Here is a 27,871-nt window from a genome sequence, read left to right as displayed (position 1 = left end):
CGTTATCCGCCAAAGCTGAGGAAACTAGAACCATTTTAGCAACCGATAACAGTTGATTATTTTCGCGGGGCGAAACACAGCCCTTGGGCTTTATGACGTAGCTAAAAGGTAAAATATGGACAAGTGTTACTCTCACGGTTCTAAGTACACATTCAACGAAGTAGCAATGCCCGTAACACTTATGGTTCCATCAAACTGGTCGGCAGAGAATTAAGTTAATGCGATCGCGATAATTTCTAGTGATAACAAACAAATGAACTAGATGGCGCTTATTACATAGATTTTTATGGATCCGACCAGCTATTCGTTTATTTTACTTAGGATTAACGCCATCTACCCATACTAATAAGCGTTAATTTATAAATTAGTTTGTAACACACAATGCCATCTATTGACACGCAAGTTCAGAAATATTTTTTTTCAATATTTGAATAATACAAAGAAAAAACTAACTACTTATATTTCATATTAAAGGTGATCGATATCCACGGCCATTGTCTTTGAAAATTGTCATTGGACTGTCGTTAAAAATTACGCTCAAAGCGCGTCAGTTTGACGACACCGAGACGATTAAAAAAATGCGACGAATGCACAGAAGGCTATTCCGAAAACTGACTTCCATGACTGCTTCGGGATGTGGAAGCACCGGTGTGAGCGTGTAGTTCAGTCGAATGGAGATTACTTTAAAGGATGCCTCGAGTCGGATTGTTATTAATAGACCCAGCGCGGAATAGGACAAAGGTTAGATTGTCTTGGGACAGACCTCGTGTATACATTTTCTGACTGATATCACTACACCAAGTAAGAAAAGTGTGGATGGTCTTTAAACAGCTGAACAAATGTTCAACAAATATAGCTAAGAAACATCGATCGAATTCGAATTGTCTATTATGATTATATTATGATCTGGGATATTATGATACGGACATGGTGTGAGTGATGTGGTGGAGTTCCAACTAGTTCCGTCATAATAATCATTCCACTCTTGCACCCAACCATATGGCAGGGGCAATCGGTATGGATAATCATTCGACCGAATCGAACGATTATGCTTGGTTTCGATTTAGGTGAATGATTTGTCCTTTCCAGTCATTAGTATTAGTAACATTCAAAGTCGCGTATCTCTACTTCAAACTTATTATAACTCCCATCACTTTGCTTCGGAGGTTAACAACAAAACAAAATTTGTCAAGTTATCTTCAAAATACACAAGGGTGCGAGATGACTGTGCGCTATGCACACACTGATTAATACACTATGACCACAGAACTAGTCAGAACTCTACCAGATAATTAACACCATGTCCATGTCATAATATCGCAGTCCCCGTCACAATTACGGTATTTACCATATGTCAGAGAGGGCATGGACTCTATGGAGTCTAAGGATTAATAATACTAATTAGAAACGAATGATCATTCAGATCAGTAATCACTAATCACGCATCGCTAGAAATAAAAATAAATCAAATAAAATGTTTATTCAGTACAGTAATACAATTAACACTTCATTAACAGTGGATGGTACCTTCTATTAAGCTTATCAAGCCTGTGTCAGGAGACACCGCTCTTCCATAGCTATAAATGCACATTTAACATTTTTAACTTATACTAAATTTAGTGTTTAATTTTTACATTTCCTAACAACGTAAGAAGAAAAGAAAACAATTTTTGTAACAATTTTCAAAATTCTTAACTTCTAATTTTAAATTTTATTTGAATCCTAAAACGTTTGTGTGTGTGTGTGTGTGCGTGTGCGTGTGCGTGTGCGTGTGCGTGTGCGTGTGCGTGTGCGTGTGCGTGTGCGTGTCCGTGTGCGCGTGCGCGTGCGCGTGCGCGTGCGCGTGTGCGTGCGCGTGTGCGTGTGTGTGTGTGTGTTAACGTATAGCCATAAATTAGGAGAGTAGTGTTTTTAAAGCAAGTGTTCTAGTAGATTTTCGGTTTCCTTATACGATTTCGACGGTAGCCATTTTAATATGTTTCTTGCAGTCTCTATAAATTTTGGCTTATATTTCTAATTTCCTATTAATTAAATTACATAAATCCGCCGATCGCTTGTTAAATTGTCTGTCTACAAATGTTGTATTTACTTTAGGTACTTGTACAGTCGAAAGCACGTCAAGCTTGACACTGTGTGCTTAGGGCAGTTCTTATCGTAAGCGTCATAGAGTTGGATATAAATCTTAAGTGTCAAGCTTGACGTGCTCTTGACCCTGTACCCCAATGTCTTTCTTTGTGCGAGTACATTCAGATTTATCGTACATAAAAACTTTTTTCTTATGAGAGATACTGTACAAGGGCCGTAATGTAATGAAAAAGCCCGTGGGCGTAAATTTAGGAAATTACAGTCCACTTTGCCTGCACGTCATGACACTGTTTACGAGGAAGTGTAATGAAAAACAATATGACACTTTTATCAAATAGGTGGTAAAATTCTCCTAAATTATTATGTAACAAGTGGTTTCTATTCTATTCTAAATGTATTGTTCTTGTTCGATATAGACAGTACCCTGTTTTGCTTTTAGGAAAAAAACTCAATCGTGTTACCATCGGATTTCCAGCGAATCCCTGACAATGAGTTATTATAGTGACCTGGTCAGTGACGCGATGACCGATCGCCGATAATGACAATGAAAAAGCTCGCTCATGACTGTACGATATTGCATTGACTTTAAATCGGATTTTATTTAAAACGTTGAACAGTATAGATTACTTTTATCACTGGGGCCATTTTTATCCATTGTTGACGATACGCCGAGACAATACGAGTTACGCAAAGAATCATTCATCGTTGGATATAGGAAATCTTCATGGATGCCATAAATCCGGACCAGCCGGACTGTGGTTTATTCGGCCCAGCCTTCTTCCCAAAAATTTATTCTATACGGGGGTCTACATCCGTCCAAAACAATTACTGTCAAATAAGTAAACAACATGAACACTCGACCAAATTAAGAGACGCATGATGCGAATGAAGCTTCATACTTAACATTGTTTTTAGATTTGGGCGAGTAATAATAATTAAATATTAAATAATTATTTGACAGTATTTTTTTTTTTAATTTATTTAAGGAAACAAACAGTCATCAACAAACAAGTAATAAATCAAAATTGATACACATACAGACCTAGAGTTCCATTAACAAAAACTAAAATAAGATAATGAGCGAAACAACATCACAAGCAAAAAAGAAGAAGAGGAATAGTATAAAAAGGTAAGAAAAATTAAAAACTTTAACTTAATTACATGTACAAGTAAAACAATAATAATAATAATAAAAACAAACATATGTATTATACTAAATAATTTTATCACTACATTTGTTGTTAAAATAAAGCTTCTCTTACCCTTATCCTATAACCTTGTGAAGAAATCCCAAATATGTCTATATGACTTAAATTTTCATAATAAAAATCTAAACAGCGCCTAAAGAAACCAATTGTTTCGGACTCGTGCACTTTTTTTTAGGCACGAAGACTATTTTCATAAATAGCGCCTAAATTTTATAAGGAGCAATTATTATAATATTTGATTTTGCTATGCTCCAATTTAAGGCGTTTTTCTCTTAATATGCTTTAAGCAGTGAGCACTGATTTTTATTATCTCCTGTGTTAAGTCCCATAAAGTGGCGAACGAATGAATCCGGGTTTGCGCACTTTTCGGTAACCGATTTCAATAAAACTTAGCAAATAGATGTAAATCCACAATCTTTTGAGGTTGGTTTTTTTTAGTATTCTGTACTAAGATTCTCTAATTATTTTTTGTTGTTGTATAAATATCTTACGATATTCCGTTCCACTACAATGCAGCTAAATTTTTTAGTCGCAGGAAGTAAAGCTTTTTGTGAAAAAACTCGTCTAGGAAAATACTACTTTACCTGTTTCTACAGCCAAGCAGTGGTGTGACCATTATTACGTTCCGATTTTGAATAGCAAGGGTGCTGGTGAAATTACAGCACATGGGACTTGTCAACAATGTCAACTTATATCTTAGGGTGAACCACCTCTTAGGGTAGGAAATTAGATATGAATCTGGTTAATTGAATTTAACCCACATATGTACTTTTGTACATTGATAAACAAACTTTTGGAGTCGGTTTTATTTTTATATAAAAGTTGTAGTTACTTTCTTAGCTGACTGTTATCAAATCTTATTCAACTAAATTTCCATCAGCGGGAAACTTTTCTATAATATAAGGACACGTTTGCACGCAGCCACTCCACAAGTCATGATACACCCACTACGCATGAGCACCGCGGCGTGCGCCGGCGACAGATCTCCGCCTACGTTCAGTTCGCGCGTCCGCGACCCAGCGTTTATACGTGTTGTTTGAATTCTACTGTCGGTGTTTTATTACACATCAACATTACGAATAACGTAATGTTTCTAATAATAAGAACTCCTAAAACGATTAATTTTTAGCATATTTAACATACATTTATAGAAAAAATTACATAAATTTTGTGTGATTGGTAACTTCTAGAGATGTATTTAGTATAAAATAAAAAATAAAAGTATTTATTTACGTTCACTTAAACCTAGTTTACAGCAAGTTTGCTGGGGAACTCCATTTAAGTAAAATAATTGCTTGTGCTAGGAGACCCCGCTCTTCCATGTTAGGGTTCTATGTGACCAGGTAGGTAAGTAATGTATCTAGACCGGCGGCGTCGTGTTCGGTCTGAAAACTTCGTGGCATTTTTATGATTTTATGGAAAAGTTGTAAATATTTTGTTAACTGACTGTTATCAATGCATATTTTATTCAACTCAATTTCTATCAACGAGGAACTGTTGGCTTGCTATTGTTATTTTAATTTCTATTATGTTGTAGTATACTGTTTGCACCCTCCACCTTCCTACATTCCGCGGCATTGTAAATTGAGCCTAAGCTTGTCAAAATCTCTTACCCAACCAAGGCTAGCACAACACAGCGCGACTAGCGCGAGAGCGACATAACCTACGACATACTGCTTTTCTCGGATAGAGATCTCGCACTTTATGCCGCTCTCGCATATGTCGTGCCGTGTCGCGCTAGCCCTACTGCTCTTCCCACGGAATAAAAAAAACAATGGAAGTGTCATTAGCCTCGATTACTATCAGAACCGATGTCGCCAAAACTCATACATTCGTAATTTGAAACACTACGAAATCTCGATAATGATTGGTCGTAGTTTCAAATTAAAAAACGAATAACAAATTCTGGATTTTTAATATAATTTAAACTTTACTCTGTTGGCATATCGTTGATAGATTTTAAATTGCAATTTCAATCAGTGTCCTGCCATCTAGCGGTTAATTGCTGAACCACGGCGAATTGGAGTTATTTATTTAGTTCTCCAAAAAAGAAACGACCATATTGCAAGGAAATAAGCTTTATTTTCGTTTGTTGTAATAAAAAAATTATTTCGATAGACAGAAAATTTAAAATTTATTAAAACAAGAACGAAAGAATTGACACAACTATACCGTACAAAGCGAAAATAGCGGAGCTCACATAGGTCCTATGAGACCTATACTTGACACGCGTGTGAGGCTAACTAACCACTTCTACTGTATTTTCTGTTCTGTGGTTCTTCCTAAATTATACATACAGTCGGATTGTTTGAAGGTGTAAAAGACAAAAACACATGCACATTCACCAGTTAAATGGCGTATATCGTGTAAACATACTGAGCTCTTACAATACAGCTTTAACCGCTCACGCGATTCATGCGTCTCTGGAAGCATACCACACCTAGAGGTGCCGGTGATAATTTTATACCGATTTATCGGATATCGAAGTTATAACAGGTAAAAGAACTAATACTAATTGCTATTTCGGTAACTACTCTAAGGATAACTATACTTTAAGGAGTAATTTCATGGGAAACATTAGAACCACTCAAACGTAATATTATCATATTTACCCAAGTACACCAAAAATTTCATTAGTGCTTTTTAAGTGCAGGATTTGCGGTGTATTACTGCATTTTATTTGAGATGTTTTTGTTGTAGTACGGAGGGTATTTATTTAGCAATGCAGAATAATAACTTTTATTTTTAAAAACTTGTATTTAAACTGAATCCTTTTCTAATTTGCGAAACCAAATAGCCGCCATTTTGCAATAGGATGAGTGCATCGCGTGAGCGGCTAATTACATTCGCACGAAGCGCTTTGTTTCCTTCCTAATGCGTACGACAATGGAATGAAATACCTATCCAACTATAAATAACATTTTAGTAGCAGGAGAGTTTCTTATATGAGTAATGAGATCGTCCAGGAAAGTAAGTACTACCACCTTACCTATTTCTGCCGCCAAGCAGTAATGTAAGCCTTACCGTGTTCCAGATTTGAAGGATAAGGGTGCTGGTGAAATTACAGGCACATGGGACTTGTCAACTTGTGTCTACGGGTGACCGGCGCAGTGGCAGTGCCTAATAGATCTTAGCGATTATAAGCTCTATGCGGCACTACAACTTGTGCTTAATTTTTTTTTTCAAATTCAAAGCTTTATTATAATTATTAATAGAAAGATCGAACACTAAGAAACTATTCCTTCGATCCGGCCGGTTTCGAACCGACGTCTTCCAGCATACCGCGCCAGATGCTATACCAACTAAGCTACGGAACGAACCAGCGAACCTCACGATTTTTTCTATGTGCTTGCGTCGTATCTTTGTATTTGGTTCTTCAACGACTTTTTAGCCGTAGCGCCATAGTAGTAGTAGTAGATATTTCGTTACCCAGTTAGATACCTTTGCAGCTACCAGCCCCGGCTAGAGATGTTAAAAGTCAGTTCAAAGCTTTATATCGGAAGCTTTATATAGTAACAGAATACTTAAAAATAGGGTAGTATTAGAAATAATTATTGTTCTTTTCTCTCATTGATATGCATTCGAGTTCAGTGCTCATAAAACGAGTCCATGTTGTCGCTGCCTTCAAGGAACCCATCTTTTTTGCATAATAGCCGCAAAGCCATTAAATTCAATCCCACCCCTCAGGGAAGAATGGCATAAGTGAAATTACGTCAAAAATGTTTATTGCTCCATTAGATACAGAAATATAACCCACATCCTCTCCAATTCTTGTAACCCTTGGCATCATAAAAAATATACAAAAATTACACCTTTCTCGATTTGGGAAACTCGAATCGCGAATTTAATTCATGTCAACACACTTTGTATTTATATGGCTGACACGTTTTTTGTTTCATTTGACTAACTGACTCCAGGTTCAACGTCAACCGTGACCATGGGACTTATAAAAGCAATAAATATACCGGTTTCCATGGTGTCATATCTGAGGTTCGATCCCTGGACCGGTCAACGTAGAAAACTTTTCTATGTTGTCTCGTCAGTCTGCGTGTTTGTGGTACCGTCGTTATTTCCGATTTCCATAACACAAGTGCTTTAGTTATAGATTGGAGCAACCACGGGGAAACGTTTGTGATGTTGTCTAATACTTATTTATTTATAATAGAATTTCCTTTTTCTGGCACAGATTCATATAACTTGTATAACATTTTCACTTAGATTATGTTAGTATTACACAACATAACAAAACAAAAACTATTTATTCAAAAAAGGAGATTTTTTGTGTGTACGCGATTACACCGGCATTTGAGAATCGATTTTAATTATTCTTTTTTTATTGGAAAGAGGGTACCTCAATATTGGTCCCATTTAAATTTGAAAAAAAATATTCCACCTCCAAGGGTGGCAAAGTAGAGGATGAATCCATCCTCTTTTTCGTTTCGTTTTGTTTTAATAATAATAATAATAATCCATTTATTTCAGACACATTCATACATAACATTTGTTAGTAAAGAAAAATACTTAAGCTAGTGTTAGGTTTAAAATAATAAAATAAAACAAAATTATAGGCATTAAGATGAGAATATAACGAACAGCAATGTGTAAGTGCATCCACCGCCCCAGCATTGGGGACTCCCATCTTTTCACCAAGGTGCTCAGGATGCTGTTCGTACTGAGACGCATGCGACGGAATAGCAATGCACTACGCTTTTGCATGATAAGCATAGAAATCGTCTACATGTTGCTCGGCAAATATGGTTGACGCGACGAAAGGTGGAAGTCGGAACGGCAACCTGAACGCATTGTTGTACTGCATGCGCAGTGCTCCGCATGTTTATAAAAAGTTATTTATTTAACATTATAAATACAGAAATGATTTGCTCAACCCAAGTACATGCAGGGTCGTATTATAGAACTCTACTCAATGCTCAAGTCAGGATTTAAGTATGGTTTAAAGCACTCGAAATCATACTCAAGTCCCTGCCATTAGGGTCGTATTTCCAGTGCTTGTGTTTCCAGTGCAATCCTGACTTGAGCATTGAGTAGAGTTCTAGAATACGACCCTTAGATTGGAGAGTCAAACCTGGCTGCTACCATTTTCAGGATGCGGCTGTGACTATTTATGTTTTTTCGTATTATCGCTTGGAAGCCATCTGTGTGCGCTTCCTTGTTCATGCGTGACCTACTGCACCATCTCGGTAGACGAAACAGCGTAGCTGAAAGCGTTATTGTATTGTACATGTAAGGCTTAAACACGTTTAGTATACTTAACCCATAGGTCACTCGAGTGAAATAATTGGAGCTCCATGTGAAAGAGTTGGTCCAGGGAAGCACTGCCGAGTCCGTCCCTCGTTACTGGTGGACCCGAGATGGCGGCGTATGTGTTCCGCATCTGCCACTCAAGATTGTTGACGGGGAGACAAGAACTCTCCCCGAAAAGCGAGATGGGGTTCGGCGCCCAGCCGGATCAATCACCGCCGGAGTCGCGGAAGAGTGCGTAAGCGTCCCCGTGCCTTCGGCACATGCTGAGAAGATGGAACACCGTCAGGTTTTAGTCGGTAGGAGTCCGACATAACCTTTCGCCCCCCCCCGGGCGGAGGGTATCCATGAGGATTTCCTGACGTAAAAAAGAGGGAGGCACTGCCACCTTACATATTTCTGCCGCCAAGCAGTAAAGTGAACATTACTGCGTTGTGGTTCCGAACGGTAAGGGTGCTGGTAAAATTACAGGCACATGGGACTTGTCAACTTATATCTTAGGGTGACGGGCACAGTGGCAGTGCCCCTCAGATCTTTGTGATTTAAAGGTCAACATAGCCCCGCTATCATGTGAGACTTCCCATGCATCAAATATATGATTATTCAACTCGACACCAGCGTCGGTTGTAGAGCGACCCCGAGTGAAACCAAATTGTTTAGGAGACATTAAGTTATTACTATAAAAACGTGCACACATCTGATTTAGAATAATTTTTTCAAAGATTTTACTGAGAGTTGGTAGTATTGATATAGGTCTGAAATTGGTGGGGTCAGAAATACTACCAGATTTGAAAAGTGGAATAAGTGGAAAATAGGTTTCAAACACAATGCTAAATATTTAGTATATCGCACATGACAACTAACATAGTATTATCTCAAAAATTGCGTTATATTATATTTTATCTCAAAATTGAGTTATATTAATAATTTATCTCCAAATTTCGCTATATTGATGTGTCATTCATTTACGATATAATTTCAAAGTGACTGAGCAACACTGTCGCTTTGAAACTAATAGGTAATACATATTAATATAACTTAAAACCATTTTGAGTTAATACTATGTTAGTTGTCACGTGCGATACATAAAAATGATACGTTGAACAACCATTCAAAATACATCAGACGGCCTTATATTTCACCTTTATCGTCAAAAGATATTACTGTTACAAATAAAAGCTAAGTGGGAAAAATATTTCCAAGCTCTAGCAAGCAAAAACAAACCACTTTAGAATCTAATTGCTGAAACGTGAACTCTTCACTGAGTATCCAATATCAGAAGTCGACTACATACATTCCATTACATTTATGACTACTTTTCCTCAATGGAACAACACAGTAAGTGTATATTTTTGTGTAAAGCAGAACAACTTATTTCCTAGAAAAAGGATGTTTCAATGACGTTTGGACATGTATAGAGAATTAATTAAAGAAGATTGACGAAACAGATTTTTAGTGGAGTTTCTTGTAAAAGAGTTCAAATTCAAATTCAAAATAATCTTTATTTCATAGGTAAGCATTATTACACTTCAAATCGTCACAATAGTTAAACTCTACCGCTCATTCGTAAGGCAGATTCCCCTGAGAAGAATGAGCAAGAAACTCTAGGGGTTGCTCTTTGTAAATAACATTTACAATATTTTTTTTTATTTGAAACTTCAGAGATCGAGACTACCTCCATGAGCTAAACGGGTTACTACCATGGATTTTTGTCATCCAAGTACGCAGAAGTTGTATAAATAACCTTTAGTATAAAGTTTTTGTTTCACTATAGTTTTAAACCTCGTGTATAGAAGCGTATACATTGCCCCTTAAATGATTTTTTGACTTTGTGAAGACGACTATCAAGAAAAGCTAGTTTATTTCTACTCCTCGTATTAATGTTATGTCTGTCACTATTTTTCATAAATAAATTACTATTCCTTTTAACATCCAGGGCAGCACTGCCACCTTACTATTTCTGCCACCAAGCAGTAATGTTACATTACTGTGTTCTGGTTTTGAAGGGTGAAGGTACTGGTGAAATTACAGGCACATGGGACTTGTTAACATATGTCTCAGAGTGACGGGCGCAGTGGCAGTGCCCCTCAGATCTTTGCGATTTAAAGCTCTGAGTGGCACTGCAACTGTTATAGATAGGCGTGTAGCTTACCATCAAATGGCGACTTGTTCGTCCCGTCATTTAATATTACAAAACAAAACATTTTATATAAAATAGAACATCATATCTTTTTGTAGATACTTGTATCACTTTGAGTATAGAGTCAGGTGTTTTTTTTTATTGATTATTTCTGATAACGTACCTGACTTGCAGCCCGATTCAGAACTCTTCGGTGTTTTAACCGAATCGAAAGCTATTCAGAACATTCGCGTCAAATGTCCGATTTCGAGTTGGATACGGTATCGCCGTTCGAGGCGTCGGCCTCTTTCGGCGGGGTCAATCGCCACTCGTGCAGACGAGGTTGGGTATAACCCTTGGGTGTCACAATAGGGTGAGCTGCTTCAGATGAATCCCGGATGGTTTCTCAACCATCTTCAGCTGGTGTCTGGTCCGGTGGGGCTTCCTCGGGCCCAAGTAGGTCCCTTGGAAACGGTTTCTGGTCAGGGTGCTGGGCGGTGTGGTGCCAGTCCCTGTATATGGCTATATAGGGATTGTCCGGCGCGCCGGAACATGGTCTTAGCTAGGCGATCCACGAAGCAGTCGAGGCTCTCCATGCTCAAGTCGCGTTGGATGACGTCATTTCTCACATATCGTGGGGCGTCTGTGATGCAGACTTCTTGATTGGCAAAGGTGGCGAAACGTTATTCAGAACACAGTTATCTGTCTGTTGGATAACGATGTCGTATTATGTAATCCTAGTCGAGCGTTTAACTGAATAGCTCGGAAAGCGCCCGTCGATTCGAGAACGATATCCAACCGAACGATTCGATTAAAATATCGAAGAGTTCTGAATCGGGGTCCTGTTCAGTTTTAAATGCGTCTCGCACCTCTTAACTTTGCAACTTCTATTGTTTGTACCTTTTTTATGTAGGTAGATATTAATATCTTCCCACAAGCACACACAAGAGTATGAAATAATTAAAAGTGATAGTGAAAATAAAGAAAAGAAAACAAAGAAATAAAATATTATTTCATTTGTTTTGTTTCTTGCATTGACTTACAAATAAATGGACGACGGGTCTAATAAAACCACGAAAAAAATGTCCCAAGCCAACCTATTTAAAGGTAGTGACATGTAAAGGAATATGAAAAAGCTAAAACGTTAGATTTAAATTGTAATGTCATCGCAGTACTATCTAATTTTGCTTGCTTCGCTGTCAGTCGAACAAACGAAGACTAAAGCGTGAATGACGCTCTGTATACCATTTTAACGCCCTATAAGTTCGGACACTTTTTAGCGCGGACCCGACGTCCATATAATTGTAAGTCAATGGTTTCTTGTATTTAATTTCACATTCAATTTTAATTTCTTTTAAAAACAATTTACACACACAAGGGTATGAACTTAAACATTTTTTGTTTTATTTCTTTCTTCTATCTATTTTCACTTTCAATTTTAACTTTTTTTAAAAACAACTTAAAACAACGAGTTGTGTGTGCTGCTGCAAGCCAAAAAGATCCTAGCTCAGTGCCAGTTTTGCATAAAAGCAAAGCACTGGTTTTCTACTATAACCTTAGAGGTAGCAAAATAAAGGTGGCGTGTATTTAGTTGTTTCCGTGGTGTGAGTGTAATTCAATTGCAAGTACAATAATTTTGTTGCTGAAAGCTTCCACAATAGTATTTGTATCGCACCGATTCATGAAATTCGAGATGAAAATCATTTGAATGTAAGTATGTGTAGGAGGAAATCGTATGACGGCGACGTGACTGAACGCAATTTGTTCAGAATATGACAAACCTGCGTAATATTATCACGACGCCAAGCTCTTTATATATTGTCAAAATAACCACGAATGTTAACAAAAATGGAAGTATATTATTTTGCTATTCCGAAAATCCAGTGAAGGTTAACCTTCTAAGTCCCAGCAAACTACGATGGGAAAGGCTATAAATGCCTAATGCACATTAAAATGTACTAAATGTTTGAGATTACAAATATATTTTTAATTTTCATACTGTGTTATACTGTATTATAGTAGCAGGTAGATACATGAAAAACGTAAGAAAGTTTATAAATAGAAAATTTCATCGAGGGCCATGCCCTAGGGCATCGTGCCGAGAAGGCTGGCAACATTTTCCCTTTCAATTGCTAAACTTATTCTTTGGCGGAAATAACTGCCAGTCTTATGGTTACCGGAGGCTTCTACAAGGCAATTCGACAGATTAGATACATTATTATGTCTATTATTATATTGATCAGGGATTACCTCAGTTTTGCGTAAAATACGAATTTTTCTAGATGGTAATGTAGAATGTATGTAGCGCTAAATTTGAAGGCGATATTTTCATAATAATACCTACTAAGTAACGGGACGAACAAGTCGTGTGCCTGGTGGTAAGCGTCACGCCTGTCCCTAACAGTTGCAGTGTCACTCAGAGCTTTATTAAATTACAAAGATCTGAGGGGCACTGCCACCGCCCGACACCCAGAGACATAAGTTGAAAAGTCCCATGTGCCTGTAATTTCGCCAGCACCCTTACCCTTCGGAACCGGAATGCAATAATGTTCACGTTACTGCTTGGCGGCAGAAATAGGTAAGGTGGCAGTAAATCCCTGGACGGAGTTTTTCGCGAGGAGCTCTACTGTTACTAAAATTAGTATGTACATTTTGACGTACACGGGGTCTTAGGAGAAGTAGCTTGCAAAACAGCGCTTTTTTGCGCGTTTTTGCGCTTCCTTTAACTGGACTAGCACATAGAGATCCTGTAATAATTGTACGACCTACATTTATTTCTCTTGTGAATTTGGGTGTAATTTGTGGTTATCAATGTGTATGTCCGCGCGTGTGTGCGCGCGTTTTTTTTTGTGTTGAGTTTTTTTTTCATATGGTTAATTTCCGCTTTCCACATAAAATAAATAATACAAACGCAAGTACAGTCATCAAAATTCACCAATAAAAACATAGCACTATATGAGCCATCCTCAGGAGTTATTGAATGTTCGACACTCGGCAAAGAATGATTATTTTTTTAATATCAAGCGACAGTCATGAAACTGGTGGTAATGACAGTTGCAATGCCACTCCGAGCTCGAATCTAGTATCTTATCAAATAGTTCTCACAGGCTCTTCCGCTATTAATGCCGTTTTTCAGCGTCGGGAAGTGAGCGTGAGGATGAGGAAATTTGATAGTGGACTTTAGAGTCGACGTTGTTAGTTGTGTTGTAAAGCTTGTGTTATAAAGCTCCGGTGCCTGTCTGGAAAATAAGGAAGGTACTGACGTGCACTCGAACTGGCTCACCCGAAGCACTAAACTCTTGAGAACCGGATGAAGTCAGTGACAATGGCCCGTGAAAACCCTGTACATTGACTGATCAGGGGTCAGAACCTGAACTTAGAAGTTCCCTGTACGCGCAGAGGTTGTAGTGCCCTTCCGCATAACCAAGAGGTAGATAGAGAGGGTCACTATAAACAAAAGTTACGTAGAAAGATATGGGACTGCTATTAATGCCTAATTCCTATCCTTAAAGGCGACTCGTTTTTTTCTTTTCTTCTACTATTTCCTTTATTTATTACCATGTAAATCTATTGTTAAATCGTAAATAAATATTCGAGATTTAATTACAAACGTTAGACCAATCAATCTATTTCCATTTATTTGAATGTACTGTACGGTATAGAACACAGATATATCATCATGACATATGTCGTGTGTACGAAATGAGAGCAAACATTCAGTCACCATGTACGCTAGGGCGCTTCAAATTAAATGCTATTCATATTCTAATTGGGCCAGGAAATTAGCGATTTTTATCTAGTTGCTTAAACTCAAAGATTTTACGCTGATGGTTATTGGTTTATTAAAAAAATCGCAATTCTTTTTCTATTTTGTACGTTGAAAGCGATGTTTTTTATTCTTGAATGAATTATTAACACCTCTAACATTCTCGCAGTGCTAAAGGGTCACATATTGTTTTAGTATAGGAGAGTGTCTCCGGCATGACTCTTAGGGGAACGATTTATTTTTATCTACACTCTTAATTAATGTAAAAAATCTAATGTTATGTACTACAGTGCCTCAACCATGAAATTACAATGACAGTTATGGCTAGCGACCGCGTAAAATATTTGTATACAGAATGTTGTTTCTTCTTGTGACCGCTGGGGGCGCTGTATAATTTTCCATACAAAATTGTGAAGTAACTTACGCGGTCGCTAGCGGCTACTCACAGTGAATTCGTGGCAAAGGCCTGTGCCTTCTATTATGATTTTGTTCAACTTGTATATATTCACCAGCTACAATATGATCGAATCTTTTTGTTAAATCTCGTGTATAAATGCTCCCCGCCCAGTTTATAGCCCCAAATCAACCATATACAATAGACTGACAGCGACGTGAATGTCGTCACAAACATGATATTTAGCGCGCGCCGTCACTTTGTCTTGGCACGATTCACGTTCACGCAGATTGAGGACTAATTACCACAGTCTTGGCATATTTTATCTGTGAAAACAGGTAAGGGCACTATATAAACCATAGAAGATACTACTTTCAAATTCGTTCAGATGTTAGTTGTTCGTTGTAGTTCAGCTACTGATGGCAGCAATTTGCAATGAAGGTATTGAGCTTTCAAAGGTAACGTTTAACGTTAAACGGTAAAGTTTAAATTACATTAACAGTCCAGAATTTGTTTTTAAATTGAAACTACGTAGTATTTATCATTTGTTTGTGTGCGATTTGGCAACAGCGGTTCTGATAAGTAGATAATCGAGGCTTAAGGCACTCATTGTTTTTTTCGTCCGTGCTTTAATCGCTACTCGCTCAGCTCATGGCCGCATTTCAAGCACATCTGTATAATAGACTGACGCAAATGACATCATGAACGCGTCGACTTCCCAATTTTCGTGCGTCGCCACTACGCACAGAATATGATTAATGTTGCATTCACGTGATCAAATTGCGAGTTAATTACCATGATGAGACCAAATTTTGAGCGGATTTTTTCTGATGTAGGCTTTATAAACATTCATGTTATTTGTGTGGATGGTATAATGTTGGGCACAGTTTGACGTAAGCAGAATACAAATTAACAAATTTCTACCGCAACGTACATTTTTTTAACAAAAGAAGCAGTAGTATTTATTGAATATCGTCATGATTTTAAAACCATGATATTCACAATATTTTGTTGTGAAAATACTCAACTAGATTTAGACCGAACACGTAGAAAAATTTCTTCGACCTTATGTGACTTGAACACATGACCACGTTGCTACACGTGGCACTGTTCTTTACTAACTGAGCTACAGATCAAGTTGTCGAGGTGAATTTAGTGTTTGTTATAGATCTTTGTACTGGTTTTCGGCATTCAGCGCCGCTAGTGACATCTAGTGGGAGATTTTAGAAGTTTCTCGCCGCAGCCGGTACCTTTACAGGTGCCTCAAGCTAACGTTGGTGTTGCTTTTTCATCAAATGTGTTATTGAGGAGGGAGCTCTGCGTGGCAGACCAGCATGCAATGTTATTTAATTCAGTTTGCAGTTCAGCTTCATAGGGTAGGCAGTCTCTGTAGAAGTTCAACATGCCCAGGAAACGTCTGAGTTCTTGGATGGTCTGTGGTTTCGGGTAATTTGATGTGGCTGCTGTTCTCTCGTCAGTAGGTTTTAAGCCGGCTGCTGATATTTCATAACCGGGGGAGGTTGATTTTTGTTTTTTCCGAACTCGTATTTGCTTATATTCAATGTTTGAAGCGAAAATGGAAAATGAAGACAAACCTTCCGAACCCTCATGCTGTAGTCTCATGTAGCCTCATGGCTGTAGTCTCAATCCAGTCCAGAAGTATCAGGCGCGGTGCAGTCATTTTGCCGAGTCGCAATAAAAAAAAAAAAATGTAACACCGTAGTTGTTGAGACGTTCGAGTACTTCTTGAATGTGCAGTTTATGCTGTTCTTCATTTTCGGAGAACACGAGGACGTCATCGACGAAGGTGAAGCAGCAATTAAGACCTCGTAGTACTTCGTGCATGAAGCGCTGAAACGTTTGACTCGCGTTACGTAAGCCAAACGTCATGCAGTTGAATTCGAACAGCCCGAACGGTTTTATAATTGCTGTCTTTTCTGCGTCTTCACTCGATATGGGAATCCAGTAGTAAGCCATCTTCAAGTTAGGTTTGGAAAATATTTTTGTGCCATGAAGTTGATACGTGAAGTCCTGAATTCGTGGTATTGTGTATCTGTCGGGTTGTGTTACTGCATTTAGTCTTCTGCGGGGACTAGCATACACATAGACTGCCGTCTTTTTTCTTAATAACATGGAGCGGGCTGGCCCATGGACTCTTCGACAAACGGTATATTCTCATGTCCATCATGCGTTCAAACTCGACTTTCGCAACCTGGTACACTTGTCCGGTGGAAGTTGTGTCGATGTGATGGACCACCTGGTGCTTCATCGGGCTCTTTAGTAACATGGGTCGCAGAACGTCAGGATTCAAAATGTCGTGGTACACGTGATAGCGGTCGATCATGTAAACGCCTGACTCAGACGCTGAGAAATTATGTGATGCTAAGCTCAGTGACGCGATCGGCGAGTTTTCTGTGATGCAGTTCGACCAGGAGCTTGTTGTGGTGCAAATAATCGGCTCCCAGAATTGAAGTCTTCACCTCGGCGATGAATGGCACGATGAAAGTCCAGCGGAAACAGCGTCGTGGTTCAAGGTTTAGTGTCAATGTTTTTTCTTATCCTCAGCCCCTACCTTTATACAATATTTACAAAATATAACGTACACCCCTAACATAAGTTGGAGAGAGAGAGAGAGAGAGAGAGAGAGCCTATATATATGCCTCTCGCTCTCGCTCTCATGTAAATACGTCGCGCGCTCACGGGCCGCCAGTCAGTCGGCACTCGCGCGGCGCTAAACGGACGTGTTAATGAATGCCATAATATATTTTAATAGCTCTATTATAAGGACCATTTCTGAATAATTCTAACCTAGGTTTAGGAAGCACAAGTTGTTTGTTGCGGCGTGAGCTACGTGTAAATTCAAAGTCGGTGATATTATTCTTTACAAACTTCGCAACTTCGAATATGTATATGCAGGAAAGAAAAAAGGGTTTTACAAAAACACTCAAAAAGTGTCATTAAAATTCAAAAAATTGAAATTCACGTACTACACTACAGCTAATTAACTTGCGTATGTGACGTGCTCGTGGACAGCGTCTTGTTTCGTATTGCTTTATTACTTATTACCTACATTCGTTGCATAAACCGTACTTTTGTAAAAAATTGGTTTTGACTTGGAAGTCATATGGACTTATAGCGTAATAAGACTATCTAGTAATGGAAAACAAACGTAGCGGGGGCAGATCTGCTAACAGTATAAACTGGCGAAAGCGTATTAAAGTCCGTGCCCACGTGGGGCCCCGTAGGTACCCTACTTAATTTATTATACGGGTTAAAAGGCTTGTCCTTTTTTCACTAGCGCAGTCAAGACCATGTGCGGCCAAATGCTAAATATCCACTAGGGGAAACAATTGAGTTTTATGTGTAGTTAAATAAATTGTGAGTTGGTATCTTATTTGTATTTCGCAGTCACTTTGTTTTCTGAAGGATCCACTCGAATCTTCCCGAATATTGTCAAAGAAACTAAAACTAAACTCTGTTTTACTGCATGATAAGCAACTTCAAATTGCCTACCCTTAACCCTGCCGAGAAATATCTGTGCAGTACCAGCATTTTGAGTTATTCATTTTTCTTATCTAACTCTGTACAGAGGCAACTACCGACTCCAGTAAATAACTTTTACAAACGAGTACAGAAATTGAGTAACAACTGAACCATAATTAAAACCACTAACAGCACAAAATTTTTAGGTTATTTATTAATTTAATAAATGTAACTTTTTCACATTCCTATTACGCTTTTCGAACATATGTTACTACCGTGATTAAATTATTTTTACGGAATTATAATTATTAATAGATGGATGATCGGTTATTAATACACAGATGGCGATACGGCAAAAAATTCGCAAAAATAAAACAAAGATCTGCTACGAGGTTTGCTGGATCATTCTGTAGATTGTTGGGAGAGCGTCAAGTATGGTATCGCGAAGGCGCTGGTTCGACTCGAAATCAAAGTCATTTTTCTTTGTGTTCGATCTTTGTATTAATGATTGACACGGTCAGCTTTTAAATTTTACATTATTGCTTAATGTAGTTGTATCTGAAAACAGGTGACGACTGAAAATCAGCAATATTTTTGTCAACGTCAATTGGTTGTTATTTTATAATAGCCTGCAATTATCCACGTCTGTTTTGTGGAGAAATAAATATATTTTTATTTATTTCATTTAAATCACATTTCCCTGCAAGAAATAGGTATGCAATTAGCAAAAGCGAACTTGAAAACTGTAGACGTAGAAAAGCGAAACACCGTATGTTTCAATATGGACACTAGTGTTGTATTGTTATCGATATTTTAATAATTCAAAACTAATTTCTGATTAAAGCTGATTTTTTTAATAGGTCAGACTGCTCGAAGCCGGCTGCTTAGAGGGCTTTTTTGCTTAAAACATGGTATAACAAAAGATGAAAAAAAAGAAACAGCGCCGGTGCAAAAATGTTTCATATATATTCAATAATGTCTAGTTATAAAATTATATTTAGTTCGTCTAGGAATGTACTGCCACCTTACCTATTTCTGCCGCCAAGCGGTATTATGAGCATTATTATGTTCCGGTTTTGAAGGGCTGGTGAAATTACAGGCACATGGGACTTGTCAACTTATGTCTCAGGGTGACGGGCGCAGTGGCAGTGCCCCTCAAATATATGTTATTGAAAAATATGAATGGCACTGCAACTGTTTTTGACAGTTGTGTCACTTATCAACAGGCTCACGACTTGTTCGTCCCATCACTTGGTTAGAAAGAAAGTTAATTGGCTGCTAGAAATATAAGAACGTCACAACGTACAAATTTGTAAGTTAAGTATGTCGGGAATAACAAAAAAGTATGCAAAAATCTTTTATATCATATTTTTTGTTAAATATTTATGCCAAAGAAATCATATTCATTTAAATACTTGTATAAGTTTATTATAAGTAATTTTTTTTTGCTATATTTTGCAGTCACAGGGATATTATCAAGTAAAAGTATATTCGGGTTTTCTGCAAACTCTGCTACTCAGCTCACATCACTGGCTTTCTTAAACAAATGTGTATATTCGTACAAAGATACAAATTTCATATAATAATGACGGTACTGTTAACAAACCAAGGCTTTGAAACAATGGTCTGCTTGTTTCATCTGATAAAATTGCACAAATTGCTCAAATGTATTCCTTTGTGCTACAAAATTCGGTCTGTACTCTTACGCCATGCTACTAGACCGTAAGGTAGAATGAATTCTACATGTGCCCTGTATGTGGTTATGACAGCATTCTTACTTGTTATATTTTGTAACTTTTTTAGACATACGCAAACTTATTGATTCTCACATGTATATTCTCAACGAAAGTGAGTTTTCCAGTTTAGTTCTTAATCTATGGTTAATCCAAAAACATGTGGAACACTTCCTGAATTACATCGATATTTAAATTGAAATCATATTTGCATATAATTTGATTTACTGAAATTAACATTCGTCGTAATCAAGTTACGACGGTGAATATGTCGTCAGAAAATAATATACTAAATTTTATCAATAATATCATTTATATACTGTAGGTATAAAATCGGTCCTATAAAACTTCCCTGTGGTACACCAAATATATTGAGGTTCTATTTAAAATCTCATATTTTTATTGTGTATGCATTATCTGTTATTTTAAAGCCAACAACGCACTGTACATACTTTGCGAAATATGACTTGATTCTTTCTAATTGATTGAGAAGTAAATCATGTGAAACACAAAAGCATATCATGAAGTCTAAAGCATATCATGAAACAGTCCTGTGGTTAAGTTACCGCTATTAATATTATTATTAATATTCAGTGCTCATTTAATAAAACTATACATTGCCAATGTTGTAGATTTCCGCTTTGGAAGTCGTCATTGCTCTGGTTTTATAATATTATATTGTCACAAAAATCCACAAGTTTTTATGCATACACTTTTCTATGCTTTTAAAAAAATACATAGGTATGTGTAATTAGGCGATAATTATTTATGTCGTCGTTGTCACCTTTTCTAAAAAGCATTTTCATAATTGACTGTTATATAACTTTAGAGAAAATTCACGAAGATAATTATAAAGTAATTAAATAGGCCAGAACTACCATTATTTCATTAATACTGATTACAATTTATTTCAAAAGCTGACTGTTTTGCCATACAATATAGAGGCATGATTTCGAAAAATGACAGCAGAATTCCTGATACCTCAAGTAAAATCTGCTATAATCGCCTAATTGGAAAAGCTACAAGCTAAAGAAACAATCTGCATCGATAAAGAATAACGAACTCTAGCTCGTTAACACGAACGTTTAAATATAGAGATTGTACATAGCAATTATAACGTACTTCGCTTTCAATTTTCTCCTATATTTTTTTAAAACAGGTCTTAAATTATATATTGGATAAATGGCTGTTTAAAAACTAGATACTGAAAAACCAATAATAATGAACATATTTGTTTGCTGCCTACATAATATAATATATCAAAAAATAATTGGCATGATATATAGTTTAAATAGTTCTTATGTCATCATCATCAGGTCACTACATTAATTAAACGCGGAATTGGCTTAAGCTGGTCCGAAAGCATTTATACGAAAAAGACATGCGGTCCTAGCGGTAGCAAAACGCGCAACGTCTTTTTGTCAACGACTCCAATAGATATTCTTTTCATGGGACATCGTAACTGATTGCAAGTTATTTTGAACAGTGAAATAGTAGCCTTAGTTTTAAAACTTATGTTCCTATTACCAGTAGAAATGAAAAGAGATGATAGTTTAATGAGAGATTGGTTGCTTCTCAATTGAAAAGTCGATTGGTCGAATCTCTGTGGTGACTTTCTTTGGAGTTTTTTTCAGGGCAACATATTTCAGTCAATAGTCTCAGTTACATTTACATAGAGAAAGTTTCCTTATAAAAGCTAAAAATTGTTAGCAACGTTCAACAAACTAATCGGGTAGGTAGGTATTTAGTTAACTACGGTTGATGACCGACATCTGAATATTTACACTAGGTAGGTTGTCGTCTTTAGCGGAAAAGCGGAGACGGCTTGTCGACCTAGTAAATTCATTCTAAGGAGAAGGGAGTTATGAAGTTAACAATGTTTCTTTATTTCCAGATGTGGACTGCACAGATCAGGTGGTGCCCATAATGCTAGAAGACGAAGAATCTGAATTATACTTCGTCAACTGCACTAGTTCAAAGGTAAAATAACAGACTAAGAATTTTGAAAACTAGTCACAGTCCCTTATTTTGAATTCCCTAACGTTATCGACCTTGTAACACGAGCTCTTCAAGGAATCTTAGCGTCTATAATATAACATCGTAATTAAACGGCACTCGAAATGCGCAAGATTTTACAACGCTCGGTTTTTGTCGGCTCTGGCCGGACGCCAATGCCTCTTTGCCTCCCGCGGCGTAGTGTCGTTAAAAAACCGTTTTTTTTCTGAGATGAAAAAACAATGAAAAAAAAAACATGTAAAGAAACCGTATTTTTTCTGGAGTACGGGTTTTTTCTAAATGTATGAAAATAAAAATATGACAATGTGACAATTGTATTTGTTTTTACTACAATTCATCTTTTGTTCTTAATATTATTCTTCATAGATAAATTGCTCAAAATAAATGGGCAACACTCATAGTGTTGTCAATTTGTGGCGAATTCCCCAAATTGCGGGGAATATCAACTCGATTGGGCATTTTGTGGGATTGATTGGGAAAATACGGGGATTATAACATTTTACCTTTTTTTAATCTATCGGTTGCTGTTGCATCGCTATTTTGATGATTACTGATAAAAACACTACTTATTTATTTATCTAAAGGCGATATCAACTATTTTTCCACATCGCTCACAGCCCTTATTACATTACTAACCTAACGTACCTTATAACCTAACGTACATTATAGCCGCTTATATAAAATTATTCGGTAGGCTTTGAATGCAGGAAACGAAGACACAGAAAATTTTGATGACATTGCAAGTGTGGGTAACACTTATTACTAATAAACATGTTATATATATTTTAAAACAAAAGTTAGTGTCTTACTTTACTTCAGTTATTCCATTTTACTTTTTCTGACAAAAACCAAATTTAGAAAAAAAAACCAGGGCGCTTGTGTGGTTATGTGTTTTCCAAAATCTGAAAAAAAAACATTTGGTTTTTTTTAAGTTACGACGCTCCCGCAGCGCCTCGAATTCGAATAGACGCTCGATCGCGTTGCACGCGCCGTGTAGTTTTTCTCACACATACGTTTATTTCTTTACAGTTTTGTCACCTTATAGTGTTTGGTCACATAATAAATTGTTAGTACAAATACTTTCGACACATGGGGCTTACAATTTACCTGGTCTCAAATCATGGAATTCCCTGTACTATAAATACCATTTTTTTAAATTCCTTTGTAAACTTTAATTTAAATAGATAATTTAGTAATCTCAATTATCAAAATACAAGTACATAATTCCAAGTTGCAAATTTGTATTTTCCAAGGGGTGGAGTCCTGGTGACCTGAAATACGTCTAGTTTAGACACCAGTCTCCCACAGTATAATTCTTTTTAACCGACTTCAAAAAAGGAGGAGGTTCTCAATTCGACTGTATGTTCTTTTTTTTCTTTTTTTTGTATGTATGTTACGCGATAACTCCGGTATTTGTGAACCGATTTTCATGATTCTTTTTTGTTGGAAAGGAGGTACTTCCATAGTGGTCCCATTTCATTTTGAAGAAAATCATCCACCTCGAAGGGTGGATGTTCACGCATGAAGATTCACTTTTATAAAAAGCGCCTAGCTTTAATTTAGGAGCAATTACTTTAATGGTTGATTTTGCTATTTCTTCAATTCAAGGCGTTTTTCTCTCAATATACTTTGAGTAGTGTCGTAGTGAGAACCTATTTTTATTATCTCCAGCGTCAAGTCCTATATAGTGGCGAACTAGGGGATATTTCAATAAAACTTAGCAAATAGACATAATTCCACGTACTTTTGTGGTCGGTTTTTTTAGTACTCTGTACTGAGATTATTTTATGTATAGTTCTTGTTATTACATTCAATGTTGTGGTGAGAAAATAAACAAACTTATTGTTATTGTATGATATTATTAGACCACTGTTTAATTAACCAAATAGATCTCAATCTACATATCTAATTTACCCCTTATAATCGAAAAGGTTGACGAAAATCAACTTTGTGTACTATGTTTTTAAACATTTACAAACAGCCATTTCTTTTTAATATCAAATTAAATATTACTTTTAACTTTTAGACAACATTTTTAAACAAAAGTTTGAGAAGAAAAATCGCGGAACTCATCTTAACAAGTTAATCTTTACAACTTAATCTTAACTTGTTGAATAAGTAAGGCTAATTTAAAACTCTGATTTACGCTTTGCGGAAGAAAGTACAAGTCCATGCTAATGTATAATACAGCACCCACATAGGTATAAAACAGCTGATGTTTTACCCTATATTTCAGAGATTCTAAAAGAAAAGAAGTACTTGTCTGTATTCATTGGTATACAGTGTTACCTTTACAATACTAACAACCTCACGGGACTGTGTTAACTAACATCATAAACAACAACTCTGCCGTAGCAAACTAATACGCTACAAAGTCACTTACAGTATTTTGATTTACTCATATGATTTCGCTAGGCCTAATCTATACCATGACGTTTCAACTTTGGAGGTATTGGTGTACCAGCCACAGACGTGCCAGAATGTCTAACCCTCTTCCGACATTCAGGCACGTCTTGATACAAGCAAAGTTACAATCATGCCTTGTGCATCAGCATAGAACACACGTACCAAATTAGTATAAGTAGCTCATACAAAATGTAAACCTCACTCAGTCAACCAGACTCAGTCAACCAGAGTCAGTCAATCCTCATTCAGTATCCAGTAAACTCTCATCAAATAACGACAACATAATATTTTATTTTATACCATGTAACACATGGTAAAATTGGTGTTTTTGAATGAGATATTAAAAACGAAAATACACTGTACATAAGTTTTAAAATTTAGAAATTATTTTAACATAACACGGTACGCTGCAATATAGTCTTTTGGTTTGACAATTACGCGCGCAAAATGCAGTACAGTGTTGCGGGGAGTTAGCAAAAACTCTCAGATCGCGCAAATGCCTCGAAACCGACGGTCTACTAACATTTGTCACGGCTCAAATTTTAACAATAAAAAACGACATTCTATAGTTTCAATATAGTGTTTTGTAATTTCATAACAACAAGTATCTTTCGGCTGTTAACGAGGGAATAGTTATTTGGTATGCAAGGCTGCGCAGTTGTTGTTTGACGCGTTAAAACCTGAGCAATAAACGAGCGTTTCAAGGCATGAGACGCAAAACAACTTTGCTGCCGAGCGAAACACACAACTTTTATCTTTTGTTTATTTACCTATTTGCATTTCACATGTACTCTTAAGTGTTATAGTACACAGACTTAGAGGTAGGAACTGCATGTGAGACCCTGTAAGAGAGCGCAGCATAATACACTTATGTTATAATACAAGATAAAGTATTTAGGTGTTATATTAGATGACATCCTATCCTCTAAACACCATATCGAAGCACTAAGCGCCCGACTCCGTAAGTTAATGTTTGTGTTTAAAAAACTACGCGTTTCTGCTGATTTTAAAATAATCAGGCAAGTTTACACAGTCCTCAAATAGCAGGTACTACTCCCATATATTACTGAAAACACTAATAAAAGACGAAAAGATATTGTCTGCCCCAAAATTATATCATCAAAACATACTTTTATTTCAAGATTTTTTGTGTTTCTTGGACCATTTTTGTACAATAAATTAAACGCCAAATATTCCATTTATAATTTCTGTTGCTTTAAGGTAAAGAAAAATCTCCAAGAAGCTCTTCAAAATATGTCCTGTAAGGATACAGAGAATTTATTTATTATCGTAAAATAAATGTTGTCTTGTTTAAGTGTACATAATTTTTTTCATTGGCAATTTATTATCGAGTTCTTAGGTTTTCGCGATTGTTACACATAGGAAATGAAACTATTTTTCCGGATTTAAATCGCGTATATTTGTTTTTTCAAACAAACCGACGTTTCGGGCCCTTTACAGGTCCCATGGTCACGGTTGAGTCAACCGTGACCATGGGACCTGTAAATGGTCACGGTTGAGTCAACCGTGACTATGGGACCCGTATTCAGTATAATAACCGTAAGTAAGTAAATAGCCAAGGAAGTAGTTTATTGTCAATTGTTCAGTAGTTTCAGATGGAGGTATTGTCCACTCTATAAATATACTCTGCCTATTTCAATGTTTGTGAAACATTTATTAGTATAAAACCGATTTACAAAGTTACCAAATTATTTCGACGTAACACTTCGCAACAAAGTTTGTTAAAATTTTACATAATTCCGTGCAATCAAATGTTGAAAGGGGCTTGTAAATTGTAATTTATGGTAAAGAAATTTGTATTTATAACTGTTGTTTATAGGGTGTTTCACCAGTCCGCCGACGACTGATTAAATTTATAATGGTAGAAAATGGAGCTAACATCAATGTATAGACTTTTTCAATAAGGACACAACAATTTTGTATTTCAATAAAACACAGAATAATTGGAATATCGAGCTGAAATGTATACCAGGTGCAGTACACATCGTTCTCGTTCATGTGACCACCGAGAGCACATTTGCAGCGTTCAATTCTATGGAGCTAATTTTCCATTGAAACGTTGGCAATTTCGCCAATTTAAACCAACGACTTAACGTAACCCCATAAAAAGTAAGCAATCGGCGTCAAATTACATCACCGTTCGATCGGACCATTTAGCGAGATTACACGATTAACGAAGTTCCTTTTCAATAGATCGATTGTTTGACCAAACTGCAAACGTGGTGGTCATATGAACGAGATCGAATTCCATTCGTAATGCTCTGGCTACACAGAGGCGGCCGTGGAAGCGTTCCGAGCGCGGGAATTTTTGTAATGTATGAGTTCATATGAACCCTGGCACACTGAAACGCGCGGTAGCCGCGCGGCTGTGGCGCGCGCCGGGCCCGTGGCGAACGCGGGGCTGATGCGGGGGCGGGTATTGTAATATATTGAGTTCTATGCAACCGTCCCCACAGAGCGTCAGTGGCGGGGCGCGGACCGGTACCGGGACATTAGCGGGGCTTCAGCGGGTTTGGACATTGTATTTTTTTACAACTATGGAGCGTGTTTTAATTAAGTTTCCCGTTACCCCGGTTTATTTATTGCAAGTGATAGAAATTATAAAACCAGTTTAAAGAAGAAAATGATTTGGGAAAAGGTTTCCAAGGAGCCAAATTAAAGTTGTGAATGTACTATTTTTTACCTTATTATACCACTAGGCCCAAGATAGGCCCAGCGCGTGCAAAAGCGTTGTTTAAGGTTAATATCCTATATGTTATGATCTTGGTCGCGGCATCAATACTTACAAACAATTGATGGAGAAGTTTAATTTGAACTCCCTAGAATGCAGACGTAAGCAATCTGAAATTGTCACACTTTACAAGATTATTAATTCCAAAATCGATGCCCCTAATCTTCTTTCGTTAATTAATTTTAATACAAACTAGCGCGTTCGTAATCCTGTGACTTTCAAATTGTGTGTGTACACCAACAATACCTCATTTTATAATCCCTCACCCGTATGTGTCGTGAGTACAATGACCTCGCTGTTGTCCATTCTGAGATTGACATCTTCAGCAGTCGCTATTACGCATTTCGAAACGCCATTTGCGAAAGGTTTGGATGATGTTGTCGCGGTTGTTGCTCGTATTATTATGGTCAATATGTAAGAATACTTAATACGGATAATGTACAATGGGTGACAGATAAAATAGCCAGGTTGCTAAGGAAGTTTTCCATAAAAACTGTTTTCACCCCTTAACCAAAATAGGAAAAATGTTACGTTCACCAAAAGACCACCTTTCTTTACAAGTACCAGGTTCATATAAAGTGAACTCGTCGAAATTCTTCGACCAAATCATCACTCTCCATCAGGTGAAATAGTGGTCAATTGAGCACTTA

General features: G+C 37.0%; 1 protein-coding gene across 1 annotated transcript in view; it reads left to right on the top strand.

Annotated features, from left to right (window-relative positions):
* LOC113236115 (GTP-binding protein REM 1) overlaps positions 1-27,871 on the top strand; it is a 361,807-nt gene that overhangs the window by 305,107 nt on the left and 28,829 nt on the right. The window contains exons 3-4 of the mRNA XM_026472107.1: positions 21,942-22,027; positions 22,758-22,812. Of these exons, the coding sequence (XP_026327892.1) occupies positions 21,942-22,027; positions 22,758-22,812 (141 nt within the window). The remainder of the gene's footprint in view (positions 1-21,941; positions 22,028-22,757; positions 22,813-27,871) is intronic.

The sequence above is a fragment of the Hyposmocoma kahamanoa genome, unplaced genomic scaffold (genome assembly GCF_003589595.1).
Source record: "Hyposmocoma kahamanoa isolate Upper Pololo Valley unplaced genomic scaffold, ASM358959v1 89, whole genome shotgun sequence".
NCBI classification, from domain to species: domain Eukaryota; kingdom Metazoa; phylum Arthropoda; class Insecta; order Lepidoptera; family Cosmopterigidae; genus Hyposmocoma; species Hyposmocoma kahamanoa.
The sequence above is the reverse complement of the archived record's forward strand: the minus strand, read 5'-3'. Positions and strand labels throughout refer to the sequence as shown.